Below are 18,030 nucleotides of genomic sequence, written 5' to 3'. Positions count from 1 at the left end.
CAAAGATGGTGGAAGCAAAGGCTTGAATAAACCACCCATAATGCTGGTTTTGCATTTTAAGAAAAAACAGTAATTCTCTTCCTCCACTGCACAAAGTAACTTTCCAGCTCTATGAGACAAAGAGAGATGCTGAATGAAGTTAAAAAAAAAGCTGTAGTTGTATGATATCAGGAAGGAATACATGCAGTGTATGTATCAGCAGCAAATTCCCATCTAAGAAATGGAAAAAAAAACAGGTTTTTTTGATAGTATATAATCTGTCATAATGTTAAAGACTGGAGCCAGAGGAAAAAAAAATCCTGACTTTTCAGTTAAGTACCTCCTAGAAATTAGTTCAATGGTTCTCAGTAGACTAAACAAAAATTAGTTCAATGAACAGGAGGATTCACATAGAAAAATTCCAAATTCATTTTGTTTTTCCAAGTATTCTCTGCCTGGGGAGATCCCCAATCACCAGCGCTGTACTTGCCTTGACTGTTTTTAACCTGTCTGTGTCAGTACTGGTGGCCTGTAGAAAAGTGCTTTGAGCCCTTTAGTACCAAAAGGTGCAACATGCATCATATTGCTGCTGGTTTTAATGAAAGGTATGAAATGGAGATAGATTAACTGCCTCCAACAAGCTGAGAATGATCCTTAATATTGAACAAAAGCTTCACATGCATCAAAACACAAACGTGTTGAGATAGTTCAGGCTTTCTTCTTGTTGTTTCCTGAGTTTTATTGCTACTTATTACCTCATACAAATTTCGTTCTCCACATGCTTCCCCAGAATGGCCAGATCCTTGTGCAACAGGGCTGGCACCAGTTCACAGAGGAGAGCAGGCTCTGGGAGGGCACCACTCGCAGACCCTGCTCCTGCAAACTCTCTTGGGTTAAGGACCAGGGCCAAAAAAGGAAAGAAAGGCAGAAAGTAGCTGTTTGCTGTGAATGAAGAGACACTTCATGCAACACTGAGAGCTTACAAAGATGAGCTTTTCACCCACAGGGTCAGGCTTTGTAGGAATGGTGAAAAAGGCCTCTCTGTGGCCCTGTCCTGCAGAGGCCATGAGGAGGCGAAAGGAAAGCACTGAGCCAGGAAAGGAGATGAGGCCAAGCCAAAGGGAGCTGCTACATGACCTGTCATCAGATCTGGAGCAAAACTATCTACTGGAAAACCTCTCAGTAGCTGCAGGTCTGCCTCAGAGCCCACCAAAAGCATTGGGTGGACATGTGGGCTCAGCTGCTCCATTGGTTCCGCTCCATGGGCTCTGTCTGTTCACTTCTGGAGGTCCCTTCCACAGGGGCAATGACATGTTTGGGCCTCCACTGCAAAACAATGGCTTTTGGGATCTGTTAAAAAGCCCAGAGTGTCCCCCCAGATCCTACTTATCAAAGTTTTAAGGCTGACAGTTGTGATTATGATGAGCTTTCCCCAACTTGTTGTCAAATTACATTTATCTTCCTGTCAGGCCTTCTTGTACCTGAGCAATAATGAACACACCAGCAGTTTAAAGCACATTTCCCCAGCCTCCCTCCCTAGGAACCACTCCAAGTACTGTCATTCACCTGACCCAGATACTGTATTATTTTGCCAACATTTCTTCAGACCCCTCTTGATCCTTTCAAAACCCCACTTCTCAGCCTGCACTGTAGCTACACAGTAGTTGCTATTCTTAAATGCAAGCTTGTCAAAGCAGAACACAGCAGGTATTAATAACCAGCTGCTGCTTTCCTTCTCAAGCAAAGTGATGAGGAGATGCTGAAGATCTGTTTACACAATTCTTAAAGAGCAAAGTTCTTCATTCCCCCCAGAAGCATTGTTGATTCAATTGAAGAACTCCCTTTGGGGAGGGTGTTGCTTGTGAAAGGTTTCATCCTATTAAGATAAAATCATCTCCATCAATTGTCAGCTCTTTAACCTAATGATGATGATCTTGAGTAGTTTGTTCTACTCTGTAAAACTAGGTACATAGCTTAATTATATTAATTAGCAAAATAGTATTATCATAAAGAATCTGGCTCTATATATCTCAGTGCTAGAAAGGAAAGTTAAAAAAAATAGTATAAATTAGTCTGAATGACACCTGTCATTTATTAAATAGGAACTGGTCACTGTTGTGTTTTGACTGCTGAAAATCTGTCTTCATGCCTGCTCCAAGATCTGCAAAATGGACTTAAAAACTTGTTTGTTCATGAGTGGGTTTTCTAGGGTTTTTTTAGTTTGGTTGATTTGGGGTGTTATTGTTTTGTTGGTTTAGGTTTTTTGGTACTTGCAATGAATGCAGCATAGGATTGCAGCATAGGAGGAGAGGAGAGGAGAGGAGAGGAGAGGAGAGGAGAGGAGAGGAGAGGAGAGGAGAGGAGAGGAGAGGAGAGGAGAGGAGAGGAGAGGAGAGGAGAGGAGAGGAGAGGAGAGGAGAGGAGAGGAGAGGAGAGGAGAGGAGAGGAGAGGAGAGGAGAGGAGAGGAGAGGAGAGGAGAGGAGAGGAGAGGAGAGGAGAGGAGAGGAGAGGAGAGGAGAGGAGAGAAGAGAAGAGAAGAGAAGAGAAGAGAAGAGAAGAGAAGAGAAGAGAAGAGAAGAGAAGAGAAGAGAAGAGAAGAGAAGAGAAGAGAAGAGAAGAGAAGAGAAGAGAAGAGAGAAGAGCATAAACTGATGATCTTCACCAAGCCTGAGATGCGTAGGACTCAAAGAATGATGTTTTGTGGGTTTGCAGTAGACACCAAAGCAAGTCAGTGTTACATTTCATATTTCCTGCAGGGGAGCATCAGCAATCACATGATATTCAGGAACAAAAACCAAGCTCTGTTCTGTGCTTTGTTTTCTGATCATAAACCCATCTTGCACACTAAAGATTATATCTCCATTTACTGTGTCTATCAGATTTTTTGTCCTTGTTTCAAATTTGTACATTACTTCAACCACGTGTTTACAGCTAAAGTAGTGTTATCTTTAAGTAAAAAGAATGGATTTGGTCCCTCATTTCGTGGAAAAATATTTTTTAAAGCTGCTTTGAAACTTTCTGAACCATTGACTTTATTCCTCATTAAGTGTGGTAAACCGAAAAAATTCCTGAGAATGACAAGTCAGGAAATCAGCAGTATTCTAGAGGGGTAAACAGAGGCTGCACGATCTATTCAGTCCTGGAAAAGAAATTGTAATAAGCAATTTTCACTGGTTGAAAAGGGAGAGAGGAAAGAGGATAGAGAATTCAATTGTTGGTGACCTAAGAAAACTTGGTATAAAAGATTTTACTAAAAATAGATCAAGTAAGCTTAACTTACTTGATGAGGTTATAATTTGATAATTTTGTGCAGGTATTCTGTGCCATGCTCTTCAAATTAAAATGAATAGCAGTACCTAAAAGTAGTTGAATTATGTTAATGATTAACTGTGAACAGGAAGACACCATCTTCAAGGAGACTTTCTAGTGGAGCACCATGTAGACACCGTGTAGATCACTGCATTCAGTTATTTCTTTATAATTTTCTAAAAGAAAATAGAATTAAGGTTAAAATTTGCAGAGGACACAAGTTACTGAAGTATACATAAAAATGAGGTGAATTCCTTTGTACAGATGGAGTTCCATCACTTGACTACATGATGGCGCTGAATGTATATTTGGGAGAGAGGAGATGCGTGACTAGCAGAAGGAGCCCATGTGATGCATCACTAGCTGGAACCATGTCTGTGTCATTCGTGGAATACTGTGTCTGTTTTCATAGCATCAACACCAGAATTTATGTTGAGAGATCAAAAGGGATTATCAGGGAAGGTCTTGAGGTCTTGACAGTGCGCTTCAGGAAGATGCTTCAATTTGATGCATAATGTAATATGGGTTTCAGCGTGATTAGACCACATGAAAGATTTCTGATTACAGTAGGATCTCTTATCCAGTGAATGACTGAAAGCTCAAGTCGGACAAAGTCAAGCTGGGAATGAAGTGCAAGTTTTACCAAGGGAAAAATTAGCCTTTGAACAACACAGCCTACAAAATGGTTCAATTTTTAATTTTTATTATCTTGGATCTCTTAGGCAGGAAGGAATGTGGCCTTAAAAACCTGCTCCAGGTGAAGAATCTTTAGGCAGGAAACAGTAGGTGAACTAGTGTTTAGAAACTGTGTTATATAAACTAAATTATCTGAAATGTTTCCATCTAGAACTCTGAATATCTCTTTTTCTCATATGTCGAAGGAGTTTTTGCCAGAAATTTTTAGTCAAATGAACCCGAGACCAATTTATCCCTGCACAGTGGCATTCTTCAAGCCAAGAAGATCAAGATTCAATCTGTGATTTTTCCTTTGGTTTTCTGCAGGGGTACAAAATAAACAGTAGCCACTGAGATCATAAATTTAGCTACATAGCAACTTTCAGGAAAGGCAGCAGAAGTTTTATAAATAGGGGCAGGCAAAGCAATGGAGATGACAAAGTTAGAAACAACCTCATCCTGTACCACACAAAAATATTTACAAAAATGTGTGTAAAAATTAAACTATAAAAAGCTGCCAGTGACTAAAATCAGAATTTTTATGTGAATAATGTACCCCAGGGGAGACATCTGATGGCTATTTGCATCACGACTGACATTTTCAAAGATGACATCCCAGGAGAGTAGCCCAACAAGCCTTGATTTTTAGTGGCACAATTCTGCTCTGAGAAGTTTGGTCTAAGTTTAACCATTCCCATCAGTTTTGGTGATGTCCCTCTGGTCCAGCATTTGCTTGCTGGAATTGAGCCCCTTCTAAGCAGTCCACGAGAGCTGCCATTTAGAGTGACAGTATTTTAGCTGCACTGAAATATCCTTCAGAGAGAAAATTCATAGCTTAGGAGAGCAAGGGCTTCTGCCACAAGGTAGCCAGAAATAGTCTGTGGTGCACTCAAAGTAATATGATACATAAAAAGCATACAAAGACTTCCTTCCAGATCCCAGAAGGCCAGCACACCTAGCCTCAGTTCAACAGATGCAGAGTCGTATGTTCAGCTGGGGTCAAGGAAGCAGCATGGTTTGAGGTTTACAAAAATATATTTCTTTCTCAAAATATCTCTGGCCAGGTCCATCGTGGTCAGCCAGCCTCAGCTCGGTCTCCAAATGCCACTGACATCTCATTTCTGGATTATAGGGCACTGAACCACTTTTCCTCTACTTGCAGATTGCATCCTCACAGAAGAAATTTGGAGGTTAATGTCACATCTTCAAAAGGTGTGCTCATCTTTTGGTCTGGTTGAGGAATAGAGACCTCCCTGCATAGAAATTCTTTTCTGTTCCCACTGTCAGTGAAAACAGTGGCCCTAGATGGCCTCCACGTTAAAACAGAGAACATAGATTTAAGGCAAATTGTTACTCCAATATATGTCATCAAGTCTGAACCTAAAATTAATGACTCCATGTACAAGTTGCATTCATGTCTGCATGCTCTGGAAAGTGATCTCCCTTGGTTTGAGGTATGAAGAATTGGGACTTTTTAAGTCAGGTTCTCTCAAGTATGTGTTATTATAACTGTGCCCTTAGACACCACCTACACTTTTTTTTTTCTGAAATAATCCTGATATTTCATATGAATCAAGTTTCTCATGTGATCCATGGCTTCAGGCGACTTTCAGCTCAAGCAAAAAGAATTGAGAAGTTGGCTTTGTCTCCCTTAAAATTGGCCAAGTTTTATGCTACTTGGAAAAAGATGAAACTGCGTTTCCTAGATGGGTCTTTGCAAGACAAAGACCTTTGATTTCAGAGAGCCCTTTGATTTTCTTGCCTTACTAAAAGAAGGAGCAGTAATGCCTCTTCTGTGAACATTTGATGCAGGTCTCTGGACACAGCTGGCTCTTCAATGAACTGCCTTAGACCCTGAAACTATGAAGAGCCCCTAGCAGATTTCACAGGATCATAGCATGAGTCTTGGAATGGTTTCAGTTGGAAGTTGGAATTTCACCTCAAAATACCTCTGATGTATATGGTATGTGCAAGATTCATGCACAAGTTTTGCTCATACCTGTATGGTGCTGTTATGTCCCTGCATAGATCTATATATTAGATGCTCCTCTGACTGGGGCAGCCCTCTCTATCTGATACACCAGCAAGACTCAATATCCTCTCTTTTAACCAGTGCTGTGCTTCAGCATCCCCCTTTGCAGAGGAAGCCCAAAGCAAGCACACAAGGAATGAAGAAAACCCCCACTGCCATTCTTCCAAATTTATCATACTTTCTGTTACCTGCCCCACTTTCTGAGGCCTCTCTGTGTGACAAACCTGTGGCAGAGGACAGGTGCACTCATGGCTGGCCACATACCCACCAGAGAGTGTTACAGTCCTGGTAGAAGACAGCTAGCTCACATCAATGAGGAGCATTTATGCACCTACAGTGGAGAACAAAAGAATAACAGCTTGTAAAGCTCCTGTTCCCAAGTGCATTATCAAAAGGGAAAGATGTGAACACCCTGCCACCTCAGACAGGTTGTGGTTGCTTGCCTGTCTGCCCTTGCTGGCACACTGGGACTTCAGCACTGCTGGCGAAACGGTTAATGAGATAAACATGCTTCATTTCTCGGTCATTTTAAGCTATTTTCACTTGTGTCAGGTTTCATTTTACAAAGCCCCGATGTTGCGGCTGAAAGCAGTTGGCAGTTTGAAGCTTCTGAGAAGAGTTTCATAATGGATCATCCAGTATGTGGCAATGCATCTTTCTGACACCAAATTTTGCACTTCTTCCCATTAGAACTTCCAGCTGAATATGAATTTAACTTTGTTTTAGGCACAAGCACCCTTCTGATCCCAGACAGCCTCAGTGTGCAGCAGTCCCCTGGATGAGGCTGAGCCTTCAGCTCACATTTAGAGTTCAGCTGGCTACAATTTTTATGAGAAATAGTTGGCAGTTCAGTCCATTTTGTCATCTTCTCTGCTTCTTCTGCAATGTCAGATCTCTTTCAGCCTTAGAAGAAGACTATGTGCATGCAGAGAACAAAGTCCCGCTGCTGAGACGTTTAAATGCCATAAAATGTCACAACATCGGATATGCTTCAAGATCTTAAAAAAGGATTAGAAGTGCAGAGAATTTATTGGATACTGACATGCAGCTAATAGCACGTTTGTATGCAATGATTTCACACTATTTCTGCAGTTTTAAATGTCATGTAAGTGTATAAATTCCTTTCAAACATAACCTTTACTATGGGAACATCAGTAACATAAAATCTAATTAAAGGATAAAAAAACTTGGCGGAAACATAGCCTTTTTCATATCACGTTGGTAATGAATTAATAGAATTCTATGAGGGATATTATTTCAGATGAGTACTGACCAGCACAGAGAAAACCTGACCTTCCACAGCATCATTTAGTAGAAGTTCCTCCCCTCTCTTTAGCACCTCATCCTCACTCTTTGTAATCCTGCGTGAATTATTATTCCATGTGGCTACATCAAAAGACATGAAAACAGCAGCTGGACCTCTGAAACCACCCCATTTCATTCAGCCTCAATCCCTTGCACTGGGACACTTGCCACCTTGCCACAGTCTGTTACTCCCAAGCCTGTGGCTGATGAATTACAGCTCTGTCAGTCGTCCTGTCCAGCAAACTGCCAGCGCATGAGGAAGAACCCAGAATCATTAGCAGTGTTACAGAGCACCACAGACAAAGTAATAGCAGGCTGTGTTTCCCTCGCTCAGTGCTTCCCCTGGAAAAGTAGGCCACAGTGTCCTTCAAACCGTAATGAGAATTACTATTGAGAGGACTGTCAATCTATGTAACAGAAGAAACGAGGCTTGACAGTTCAGAAAATTGGGGATAAGTACAGTAGGAGAACCAATTACTGCAAAAGGATTCTTTTTTTTTTCTCTCTCTACACTCAGACTAAAACAATGAGAACTGACCCAGGCCAAAGCTGTTGTCTAATTTTGACAATATCTGGTTATCTGTACCTAGCTGTCAAGTTTTGCCTGGAAGACTTAGAATATGATAAAATTCCACTTAGGATGTTCTTTCCCTAAGCAAATAGTTAAGTCCATGCTGCAGAAGTGATATCTGAAAACGCTGTATCACAATGCAAATGGACCAGCAGAGCAGCCCTCAGCCCTTTCTGTTTCTTTTATTATTTCCCTAGAGAATCACTGAGAGAATATTTTTGTCTTTTGTGACTTTCCAACCATCGCTTACTTTCCCTTCCATTCTGGTCATTCAGAAACTATTAACTTTCCAGGCTTCATTGCTGTGGCTCTCTCACCTATCTCAACACGTTCTGTTGAGATTCTGCCAGACCTGATCTGACCCACAATGGAAGCAGCAGCTTTGGGAGCAGTCAGCACTGGGCAAAATTGCTGTGACATTTCTGGACTCCCTGACACAGGGCACGAACCTCTCCAACAAAGGAGTTCCCCATCTACCCACCACAGCCCCGCAAAGTTACTTTAATTGGAGCCCTGCATCTCTTGTTGCTCTTACGGTGGTACAGACCAAAGCAATGCTTGTGAGTCACCTCTCCTCACTTTTAACACCCAGCTCTCAGTGCTTGCCTCTGCTGCTGGATGTGCAGAGAGCAGTTCTTTCTTCATGCCCTTTGGCAAGAGAAGTGTATGTCTTAAACATGGAAGTATTTTTACATTTACTCAAAAACACAGGAATTATCATGTAGTTTTTAATGTACCCTCTATCTACTGTAGCAACTAGCGTTGGCCACTGACCTGTACCAGTTCTCCAGTGTGTGGTTCAAAGTCCTCTCAATCATTACGAAAAAAGAGATTATTTTAAGCCCTGAAGTAGGAGATTTAACCTTCCCACGCTTACTGCAATGTGCTGTGACTATGAAAATCCATATAAGCTGTGAGGACTCCAATACCCCTCTTGAGCTTGCTGAGAGTCAGTTGACATCAGTGAAATCCTGTGGCTGTGACGACTGCCGACTAAAAAAATAAAGCATTTTCTTTCATGGATTTCTGCATTTCTCAGTCTTTTGTTGCATTAGAGAATTTCACCAGTTATATACCTGCTCTGTATGCAAAACATTGCTCAGTAGAATCTAGAAAAATGAATATTGTAGTATCATATATAGTTATTCTTACAGCAATACAAATGTTATTACTTGCAGTACAGTTCATGAAATAATTTTAATCTGGTTCTTCTGGTGAGCAGTCTATAAACAGACTCTTGAGTGCCAGAGTGTGATTCTCAAAGAGGTTCAGAACCTGGGAGAATGGCCTCAACGCCATTTGCATGTTATCTACTCAGGCAAGTTGCAAAAGCTGCAGTTCCAGTGTTAGCAACCGCCTTTCTATTCTTCTACTGTTTGTAACTTTACACAAAAATAAATACTTGAAATATGGGGAACTGGGTGGGGATGGCTTTTTTTTCTGGGTAGATTATGAAAACTGTGGGCACTCGTGTTAAGATAGACAGATCTACATGCTGCCCTGTGCATCAGTGTGGGTGCGTGTGTCTCTCAGGGCCCTCCTGTGAGGATCATGCTGCTCTCATCTTCACAGAATCATAGAATCATAGCATAGCCTGGGTTAAAAGGGACCACAATGATCATCTAGTTTCAATCCTCCTTCTGTGTGCAGGGTTGCCAGCCACTACAACAGGCTGCCCAGAGCCACATCCAGCCTGGCCTTGAATGCCTCCAGGAATGGGGCATGCACAACCTCCTCAGGCAACCTGTTCCAGTGCATCACCACCCTCTGTGTGAAAAACTTCCTCCTAATATCTAACCTAAACCTCCCCTGTCTTAGTTTAATTTAAAACTATTCCCCCTTGTCCTATCACCATCAATCCATGTAAACAGTCATCTAGAAAGATGTTTGTTTACAAATTGATACAGCTTTCATCATGCAAATAAACTTCGAGCACTGGTTGTGAGCCAAGGCCCAGGGCAGCACGAGGTCCTTCCTCCTTTGCCGATTTTGGATCCTGCCTCCTTTGCTGGAGCACGGCCACAGCCTGCCAGGTTTCACCTATTTCATAACCGCATTGCACTGATTGCCAGAGGGAAAGAAAGAGCAAAGGAATGGCAACAAGAGTAAAGTGTGCAGCTCTTTAAACCTGCATACAGAAAAGTTGAGCACAAATCACAGCACTCCAGAGAAGGATGTTCAGGAAGCACTGTTTCCAGTGCCTCTGGCTGGCTCTCCACAGCAGGAATGGTGGCACAGCTGCTCACTGTGGGCATGCTCTGCCCTCTGCACTGAGATCCCTACCCACAGCCCCACACTGGTCCCAGAGGAGATCCACTTTTTCTCCATCCAGTGACATTCTGTTGTCATTTTTCAGCAGTTCTGGCACAATCATTACCAGTGCGTTATGCAAATCTTTTACTCTCTGCCTGGACAATAGTGATATTTAACTCCTCAGCCCTCAGAACCCCAAACACCCAGGCTCACTTTGCAGCCAACTGACAGCAGCTGTGTGTTAAAGCCCTCCTCAGTAGCCCATGGCACACTGGAGCATGACTGATGAATATGTGCCTCTAAAAAACCATTTAGACATTAAAGTGCTTTGTAAAACCCAATGTATGTGACATTCAAATACATCCTAAAGCTGAGCTATTTATTGGGCAGTTTGTTTCACTCCTAGCAGGCACTGGGGGGGTATATTTTTCCGCAGTCACACGGTACGATGTTTCTTTTGTTACCTCAGAATGTGCTAGGTGTCATTTCCTCCAATTTATCGATGGAGGAAACCAAGGGACAGAGAACAAAACCTGGCCTGAGTTCCTGCTCTCCGCTTCCTGGCTGTGCTGCTTTCCTTCTCCCCAAGCAGCTCTCGGCTCATAGTGTGGCACTGATCAGTCACCTCCACTCCTTCCAAAAGTTCCTCTATGAGCTGTAGATATTCCAGGAAGGCCAGGGCACTTCCAACCAGGCAGGAGGGGCAGCTGAACCCTCACTGGCAGTGCTCCTGCAGCATGCTCCCACATCACATCCATTTTGTCCTGAGGGACTGCTAACACCTCCAGTGCCACTGGATCTTCCAGTGCACAGGGATTCCAAGGGATGACACCAAGACCACGCTGTCCCACAGCTGCCCATACAGATGGGCTAAAATTTCCCATTTTTGTTTAACATTTGGTTGCTTCCCCACTCCCTTCTGCTTTCCAGCTCACTACACTCTACAGCGGGTGTTCCCCTGTGCCTGTAAGTGTTCTTGTTGCTCGTCACTCAAGCCCTGTTTCTAATCTGCTGTGCTGCTTTTTGCAGCTCTGCCTTTCCCCAGCCACTGGAGATCAGAGGTGATGAGTCATAAAGGGAAATTTAATAGTGTCCGGAAACAGAAATAACCAGAAAACCTTGAACAGTTTTATTGCCTTTTTCTTACGGAGAACAAACAAGTTGTATTGAATAAAGGGAATCACGGGTCAGTTTGGAAAATTATTGGACTGATCTGTCCCACTAATTTTGCAATAGAAGATGAAGGAATCTGACGGTTGTAAGACTGTGGGGATTTTTTTTTTCAAATGTTTACAGGAGTTCAAACAATTGAGATCGGTATAGAATACATGCAGACCTATTAATTTTTAAACCAAGTTAGTAAATATTCCATTTAGAGAGCTTAACTGGTCAGTGACGAGGAGTGAATAGCAGAAGAAAAAAGTGGTGAAGAAGTCCTACACCCATTACAGGTGAAAGCAGCAAGCTAGCAACTTCCCCAGTATACAAATCCCATGGGCCAGGTGTCCCACGGCAGCAGCTTTCCACCTCTCAGCCACAGGGTGTGAAATACACACCACTGTATGTGCAAGCTATGCTGCAACTATGGCTGCATGACTGTCCCCTTTACAAATAGCACTCTTCATTTTGAACCTCAACACAGGTGAAAAACTAGGTAGATTCAGGCTTATTGAAAGGAGTTGGACTCAGTGATCCTCATGCGTCTCTTCCAAATTGGGATATTATATGATTCTGTGAAAGATTATTACATGTGCACAGGAAAGCCAGGAGTTCCCTTGGCCTGTGCAGCAAACAATGCATACAGCAAGCAGAAGTATTACTGACAAAACTGCATTCATGCAGTAGAAATCCAAAAAATCATACAAATGGAAATGTAAGAACTGCAAGACTGGAAGATTAGGTCCTTTAGGATTAGTTCATTTGATTAGGAGACCAGAATTAAAATTTGGAGCTCATTTCCATTTTTCATGCTGGCAATTCTGATTCATCTCTCTGCTGCTTCAACTCCAAAACAGGAAAAAGTGAACATGGTAACCAGCCAGGGAGTCTTATATAAATATTCCTGGGCTGTATGAAGCAGCTGAAAACCAGCCTGACTCATACAGCATCTTCCACTGTGCCTACACCAGCAAGCCCATGAAATGGGGCACCCACCTAGCACTCCTTGCTGCAGAAACATGAGAATATAAAGAAACAAATGGTACAAGATAAAGGGATTTTGCAGTACCGTGTTTAAGCCCCATCCCTGTTGACTTGAGTAGGAAGACCAGCACTGAGAGAAGGGCTACAGCTTCTCCAGAACTTGTCTCTGAGCTCTGTTTTGAATGCTTTGATAACATCGATAGGCCCAGAACATCCCTCAGGATGTGTTGTTGGAGGAATTCTTGGAGGACTGAGTTGCCATGTGCAAGTGGTTGGTGAGTTTAGAGGACAGAGGGCATTATCCTGAGCTTTGCAGTTCCATCTCCAGTGGCTGCTACAGACTGGACCTCACCAAGCACAACTGCTGAGTGGGGTGCGAGGCAAGAGTTGAGATGGGGCTGATTTCTTTAGAGACGTTCCTTTTAAAAGCTGGTTTTGTTTTATCCTTTTACTTGTGTTCAAGAATGAACTCGCTGTTACTGCACATGACTAATAATTACTCTGTGAATGTTTCCTTTCCCAATTAGTATTTTCTTTTAAATTAAGCAATATGTTGACATGTTTCTCTATACGTACCCTTGCTCACTGGAGCCAAACAAAAGCTGAAAATGCAGTCAGATAAACAACCACTTGTGTTTTGGCTCCATCTTCCAGAGTTCAAAGCTATATAAACAGTTCAACCACATTACAGCACATTTAAGAAAATAAAGTCAAAGAAAAGCGTAACGTCAACTTGTGGCTTGTTTTACTAAGAGCACTTTGCCAGATTTTGGGTGTTTGTACTTCTGCATAACCTAAAATAAACGCTGTCAAAAGGGACTAATAATAAAAATAATTGCATCGTGGATGCCAGGAATGCTTTAAGAAAGTACAACTGAGAAAAATATGCTAATAAATTTGGTTTTGAAATCATCATTACTGGGTTAACAATAGAACCTGATACTTTGCTTGCAGGTGTTTATGTTGCATTCTCTTAGCATGTAACATGCAAACTCCCTGAAGGATTTTTAGCTACACATCAACTTTCAAAGCATCTGTCTGAGTTCATTTAAAGGCCTTATGTTACATACAGATTTGGACCGAGTATGAATAATGCACAAAAACAACTTCCATTTTAAGGTCTCAGTGTTACAGTAGAATCCAAAAGTATTTAAATGGTCATTTGGATAACTGCATCTATTTTAGCTGCTGGGTTGCTTTTGTTGTTTTGTTTTTGTCTAAGCAGATGGTATATAGGGACATTACTCACAAAACAGAATTATCTTCATTTTTAGTGAGATACAGCAAGATCAGAGGAGTTACATATATAGCAGAGTTCATCATACAAAACCTGTCAGCCTTAACTCATGTGGCACTCATATTCTATTTCCTTTTTTTTTTTTTCCCTTAAAGTGAAGAAAAAGCACCAAACAACCTTACGAGTGTTTGATCCTTTCAATGTTACCTGGCCTCTCTCAAAGATGTGATGTGGTAAGCAGGATTTTATCAACAGTAAGAATACCTGAGCCATTAATCCTGATCACCCAGATGAAGAAAGAGGTTGTACAGAAATGCTCCGTTTGTTATATCAATTACGTAGCTCTGTAAATGCCACTAAAAAAGTGATGGGCCAGGACAGCTAATGGAGCTTCAGTGGCCTTTAGGCCTATCTGAGGTATAATGCCAACTGTACTGATGTTTTTTCAAAAAGCCTACACCTCTCAACTGGGAGTACAGTTCGTGGTAAAATTCCAGCAGCCTGGGTATTGGATTTCCTGGTAAGTGAAAATGACCTTGTCAATTTACGGCCCAGCTAAATCTTGATGTAACATAGTTATTGTTGTGTAGATAAGTCGGGAATAGATTTGACCCTGGAAGACTAATTTTATGCTGGCTCGGAGTACAGTCGGTAACAGCCAATGTCATCTTGCTTCCCATCAAGCGGTTGTGCCAACGGAATGCTTGAAGCTGACAACACAGAGAAGGACTGCTCACAAAGCACTGCTTGCAGGTGCTCACCACGGGTTAAACACTTCATTTTCTAAGTCAGAGCAGAACTCATTCCTGGCAGGATCATCATACTGAGGCATATGATCTGTCACTGGACACTAAGAGAGCTCAGCACCTTCTAAAACTGCTCCCAACCCATTCAGTTTGACATTTAAAAATGCAAGCTAAGATGTGACATTTACTGCGCAAATTGTTTTCAACTTTCTTTTCCTTTAACTTTATAATGACTAGAAAATATATCTTAGTCCCTAACAATTCAGATTGAGTGTGGGTATACTGATGTTCTTTGTCAGAGCCCTACTGACTTTTGCAGGATGTTATCCATACACAGATTTACACTGCAATCTAAATGCAAAAATAGGATCTCGAATTGGTTAAACAACTGGATAAATCTGGGTAGAATGCATGTCTCTAAGAGCTCTAATTAAAAGTGATTTTCAACAGACATTGCCATCCTCCACTTCTCCCCACAGCTGAACAGAAACTTCATTTTGATCTCTGTGGGATTTTGCTTGTTTTTCTTCAAATTTATTAGCTTCTGTAATTATATAGTCCATTTTATTGTTAAATCAGAAACAGTAAGAGAACACTCTAGGTTGGTATAGTCATTTCACAATGAGCGTATCAGCTACAATACCTTTACCTAATGTCGTCATAAAACCAAACAAACAGAACCAGAACAGCAATTTTTTTTTTTTTCTGACAAATCTGCTTATTGAGATATCGCGTATTCCGCAAGGAAGAAAATACTTGAAAAATAAAAAAGTTAAAATTTAGTTAAAAGCTTTACTTGTCTAGGAGCGATCTCATAAAACTTTTTAAGATGAGCACTTCACTTCACAAAATGAAAAACTATTTACAACATTTTGCTTGCCGTTTGGTCACATTATCTACACACATTTGCAGAAGATCTTAGGCAAAATAGGTATGAATCTTTTTTCTGACATAAGCTATCAGATTGATTGCACATTTTCCTTTTACATAATGGCTCTCCTATAGTGCACTGTAGTCAGTGATCACTGTCTAATTACATTCTCGTTTTAATTTATGGCTCAACAATAAAATCAATAACACTTCAAATCCAAATATCTGAGCGGCTGAATTACGTATAGTGTGAAACGTGTGGATCCCACTTTTTCGGACCTGATTTTCAAAGGTTAGGTGCACAATAATTCACCTTGCTAGCACAATTATGGAACTGTGCAGAGAAACAGAGAATCCGCACATCTATCTGTTTGAAAATCAAGGCATCTCGTCACATTCTGTGAACTGTTTTCTAATCACAGCTCATTTAAAAATCATTCACTTCTCTATGGCACGATAATAAACTTTTCAGCACGCTATTACTGAATTACAGTATCTTTTACATACATACTACGTTTTGGCCAATAATGTAATTTCCATGTTACACAATATCATTGCCTTCACAAGCAGAGTTGCTACATACATTCACAGTTTCAATAGATTGTAATTAGCTTCTCCAGTTGTGCTTTGAAGATTCCAAATATTTTTCAACAGTAAGTGCAAAGCAAATGTCCTATGCAGCTACAATTGGTCATAGAGTTATAAACTCCATAATTACGAGATGAGAGTTCTCTCATTCTCCATTTTCATCACCTGCTTTTTCAGGTATGACCTCCAGGCTTCGACGGGGCTTTGAGATTTCAGCATTTTCAGTGCCTGGCTTATTGAGTCCACATGAAAGAGTAGCATAATGGATTTGTTTCAGATTATCCAGTGCTTCATTTTTAGCATATTTGAGAAGATCAGCTTGTCCCTGCAAAACAAAAATGCTGTTTGAATACACAGTGGATCATAGGCCTATATATATCTTTTTTGCCCTTCTGTTTATTTCAGATTAATGGTAGAGTTGCCCTGTTCAAATTAAGTAAATAAATAAATATTTGATTACTTCATGCTTGTAAAGTGATAAGAACCAAGTTCCTTGCCAGCTCTGGAGTCAATCTGTTGCATAAACAAAGAATAGGGATTATTTCTAACAGCTTTCAGAAAGGTAATCTGTTCTGTATTTATAACCTATGGGACTATAAATGTTTCTGCATGGACAAAATTGTGAAGGTTCATCTGTATTCTTCAAGGAGCAGTTAAACCACTTTGATTTTTGGTTCTTTGAGATTTTTTTCCAAGCAATATGATTAATTCAATAGTAGCATGGTCAAGAATCAAAGCTTGTCAAAATATGAAATACAAAATACGGGCCAGGAAGCGACAGGTAAAAAGTACAGTGACAACAGAGACTTAATAGGACTGTCTGCAGTTCAGAGCTATCTTGCAGTCTTACCCCTAACTGCAATTCAGCTTAAGTAAAGCTGTAAGAGAAACCGTCCCAGACTCAGGTGATCCAGCTCTACCCTATTACAGCTACTCCAACTCTTTGTATTACAGCCCTCTAACTACCACAGCTCAAAACTCAGATGATGCTTCAAAAATACCAGACCTCAAGCAAAATCAGTTCCAGCTGAAGGGGAGGAAAACAAACACACAAAAAAACTAAACAGGTACTGTGGTTCCTTGAGACTCTCATTTCATACAACATCTAAAAAGTCATTAACTTTGACTGCACCTCTTCCTGCAAGGGGAATATTCATGTCTTTCTGGAGTAAAATCCAGCTCCTGACAGACACTTCTCTTGTACAGACATAACTGCTACGTCACCTCTCTTCCTCTGCCAAATAAGGCTGAAGTCCAACTTTACTCTGTGATTTCAGAAATAAAGGAGAGGTAGAACAATGGTCAGACTAAAGCTGATGTGCACTCAGGTTGTGATACTTCAGCCTCGCTTCTTTTAGCAAGTCAGAATATAAATACTGCCTTATGAAGCAAACAGAATTACACATTTGAGGCTCACAAATTGAAAACATACATTGCTTTCTTCAAAGAAATACCTCCCCAGAATAATCAAAAGCTATAATATCAGGAATGTTTTTTCTGTTTACAGGGCAGGAAAAATCTCAAAGTTCACCAAACACAGCAAAAGCTTCAGTAAAATTTTCTTCTAAGGAAAACCAGGAATGCTATTTTTTTTTAAATCACATCTTTTTTTTCCAAACTGACAAACAACTAAAAGCTAATTTAAAACACTCCAGCAGACTAAATGAGTCATATCTAGAGTGCATCTGTCTCTAGCCCAAGCTCCATTTTACATGGATTAGTGCTATATAGTTCTAGAACTTTAATTAAGTTGTTTATTATAGACAGACTTGCTAGCACCAGTCTATTAGTAAGGTTGCGTAAAAAGCTCTATGTTTTTATTGTTTTTTATTCAATTCTTTTCAGTTGCTTACACACTCGCCAAACTTTTACTACTTAGACTGATATTCTCCATACAGGATTTTTGCCATTGGCAGATTTTATTATCGTTACTGTTTATTATTATTCTTTAACCTCAAACATATGGATCATTCAGTTCTGAGAATAAAAACAGGAAAATGCCATCAATTTTTTCTTTTTTTTTTTTTTTTTAAGAATCTTCCATCCTTCCCCCCAACTCCTGCTTGGAGTAAGAACTTGCAATTCAACAACACGGGATCCAGAGTTGTGGATCCAAGTTATGAGCTTTTAATAAATACAAATCAGCTTTTGAGCATGGTTAGTACAATCATGCAGGATTTCATTCGTGATCATTTTTCATCTCCTGACAACTCCAGCATGTGGCAAGGCAACGCATATTCCATTCTCATACAATAATGTGTTTGAAGAAAATTCTGGGTTTTTCCTATGTGGCTTCTCCAAGTTGTCCCACCACCAGCATTT

General features: G+C 40.8%; 1 protein-coding gene across 2 annotated transcripts in view; it reads right to left on the bottom strand.

The window, feature by feature from the left end:
* Positions 1-3,388: 3,388 nt before the first annotated feature.
* The window catches only part of PLCL2 (phospholipase C like 2), a 104,930-nt gene continuing 90,288 nt past the window's right edge, over positions 3,389-18,030 (bottom strand). Inside the window, exons 7-8 of one of the 2 annotated variants that reach the window (XM_046929181.1) lie at positions 15,874-16,033; positions 3,389-3,465 (exon numbers count right to left, since the gene is read on the bottom strand). In XM_046929181.1, the coding sequence (XP_046785137.1) occupies positions 3,404-3,465; positions 15,874-16,033 (222 nt within the window). In that variant the 3' untranslated portion in view covers positions 3,389-3,403. Of the gene's footprint in view, positions 3,466-14,762; positions 16,034-18,030 lie in introns of those variants that run through there. The other variant, XM_015281813.4, reaches the window with a different exon arrangement.

This window comes from Gallus gallus, chromosome 2 (genome assembly GCF_016699485.2).
Source record: "Gallus gallus isolate bGalGal1 chromosome 2, bGalGal1.mat.broiler.GRCg7b, whole genome shotgun sequence".
Classification (NCBI taxonomy): domain Eukaryota; kingdom Metazoa; phylum Chordata; class Aves; order Galliformes; family Phasianidae; genus Gallus; species Gallus gallus.
The sequence above is the reverse complement of the archived record's forward strand: the minus strand, read 5'-3'. Positions and strand labels throughout refer to the sequence as shown.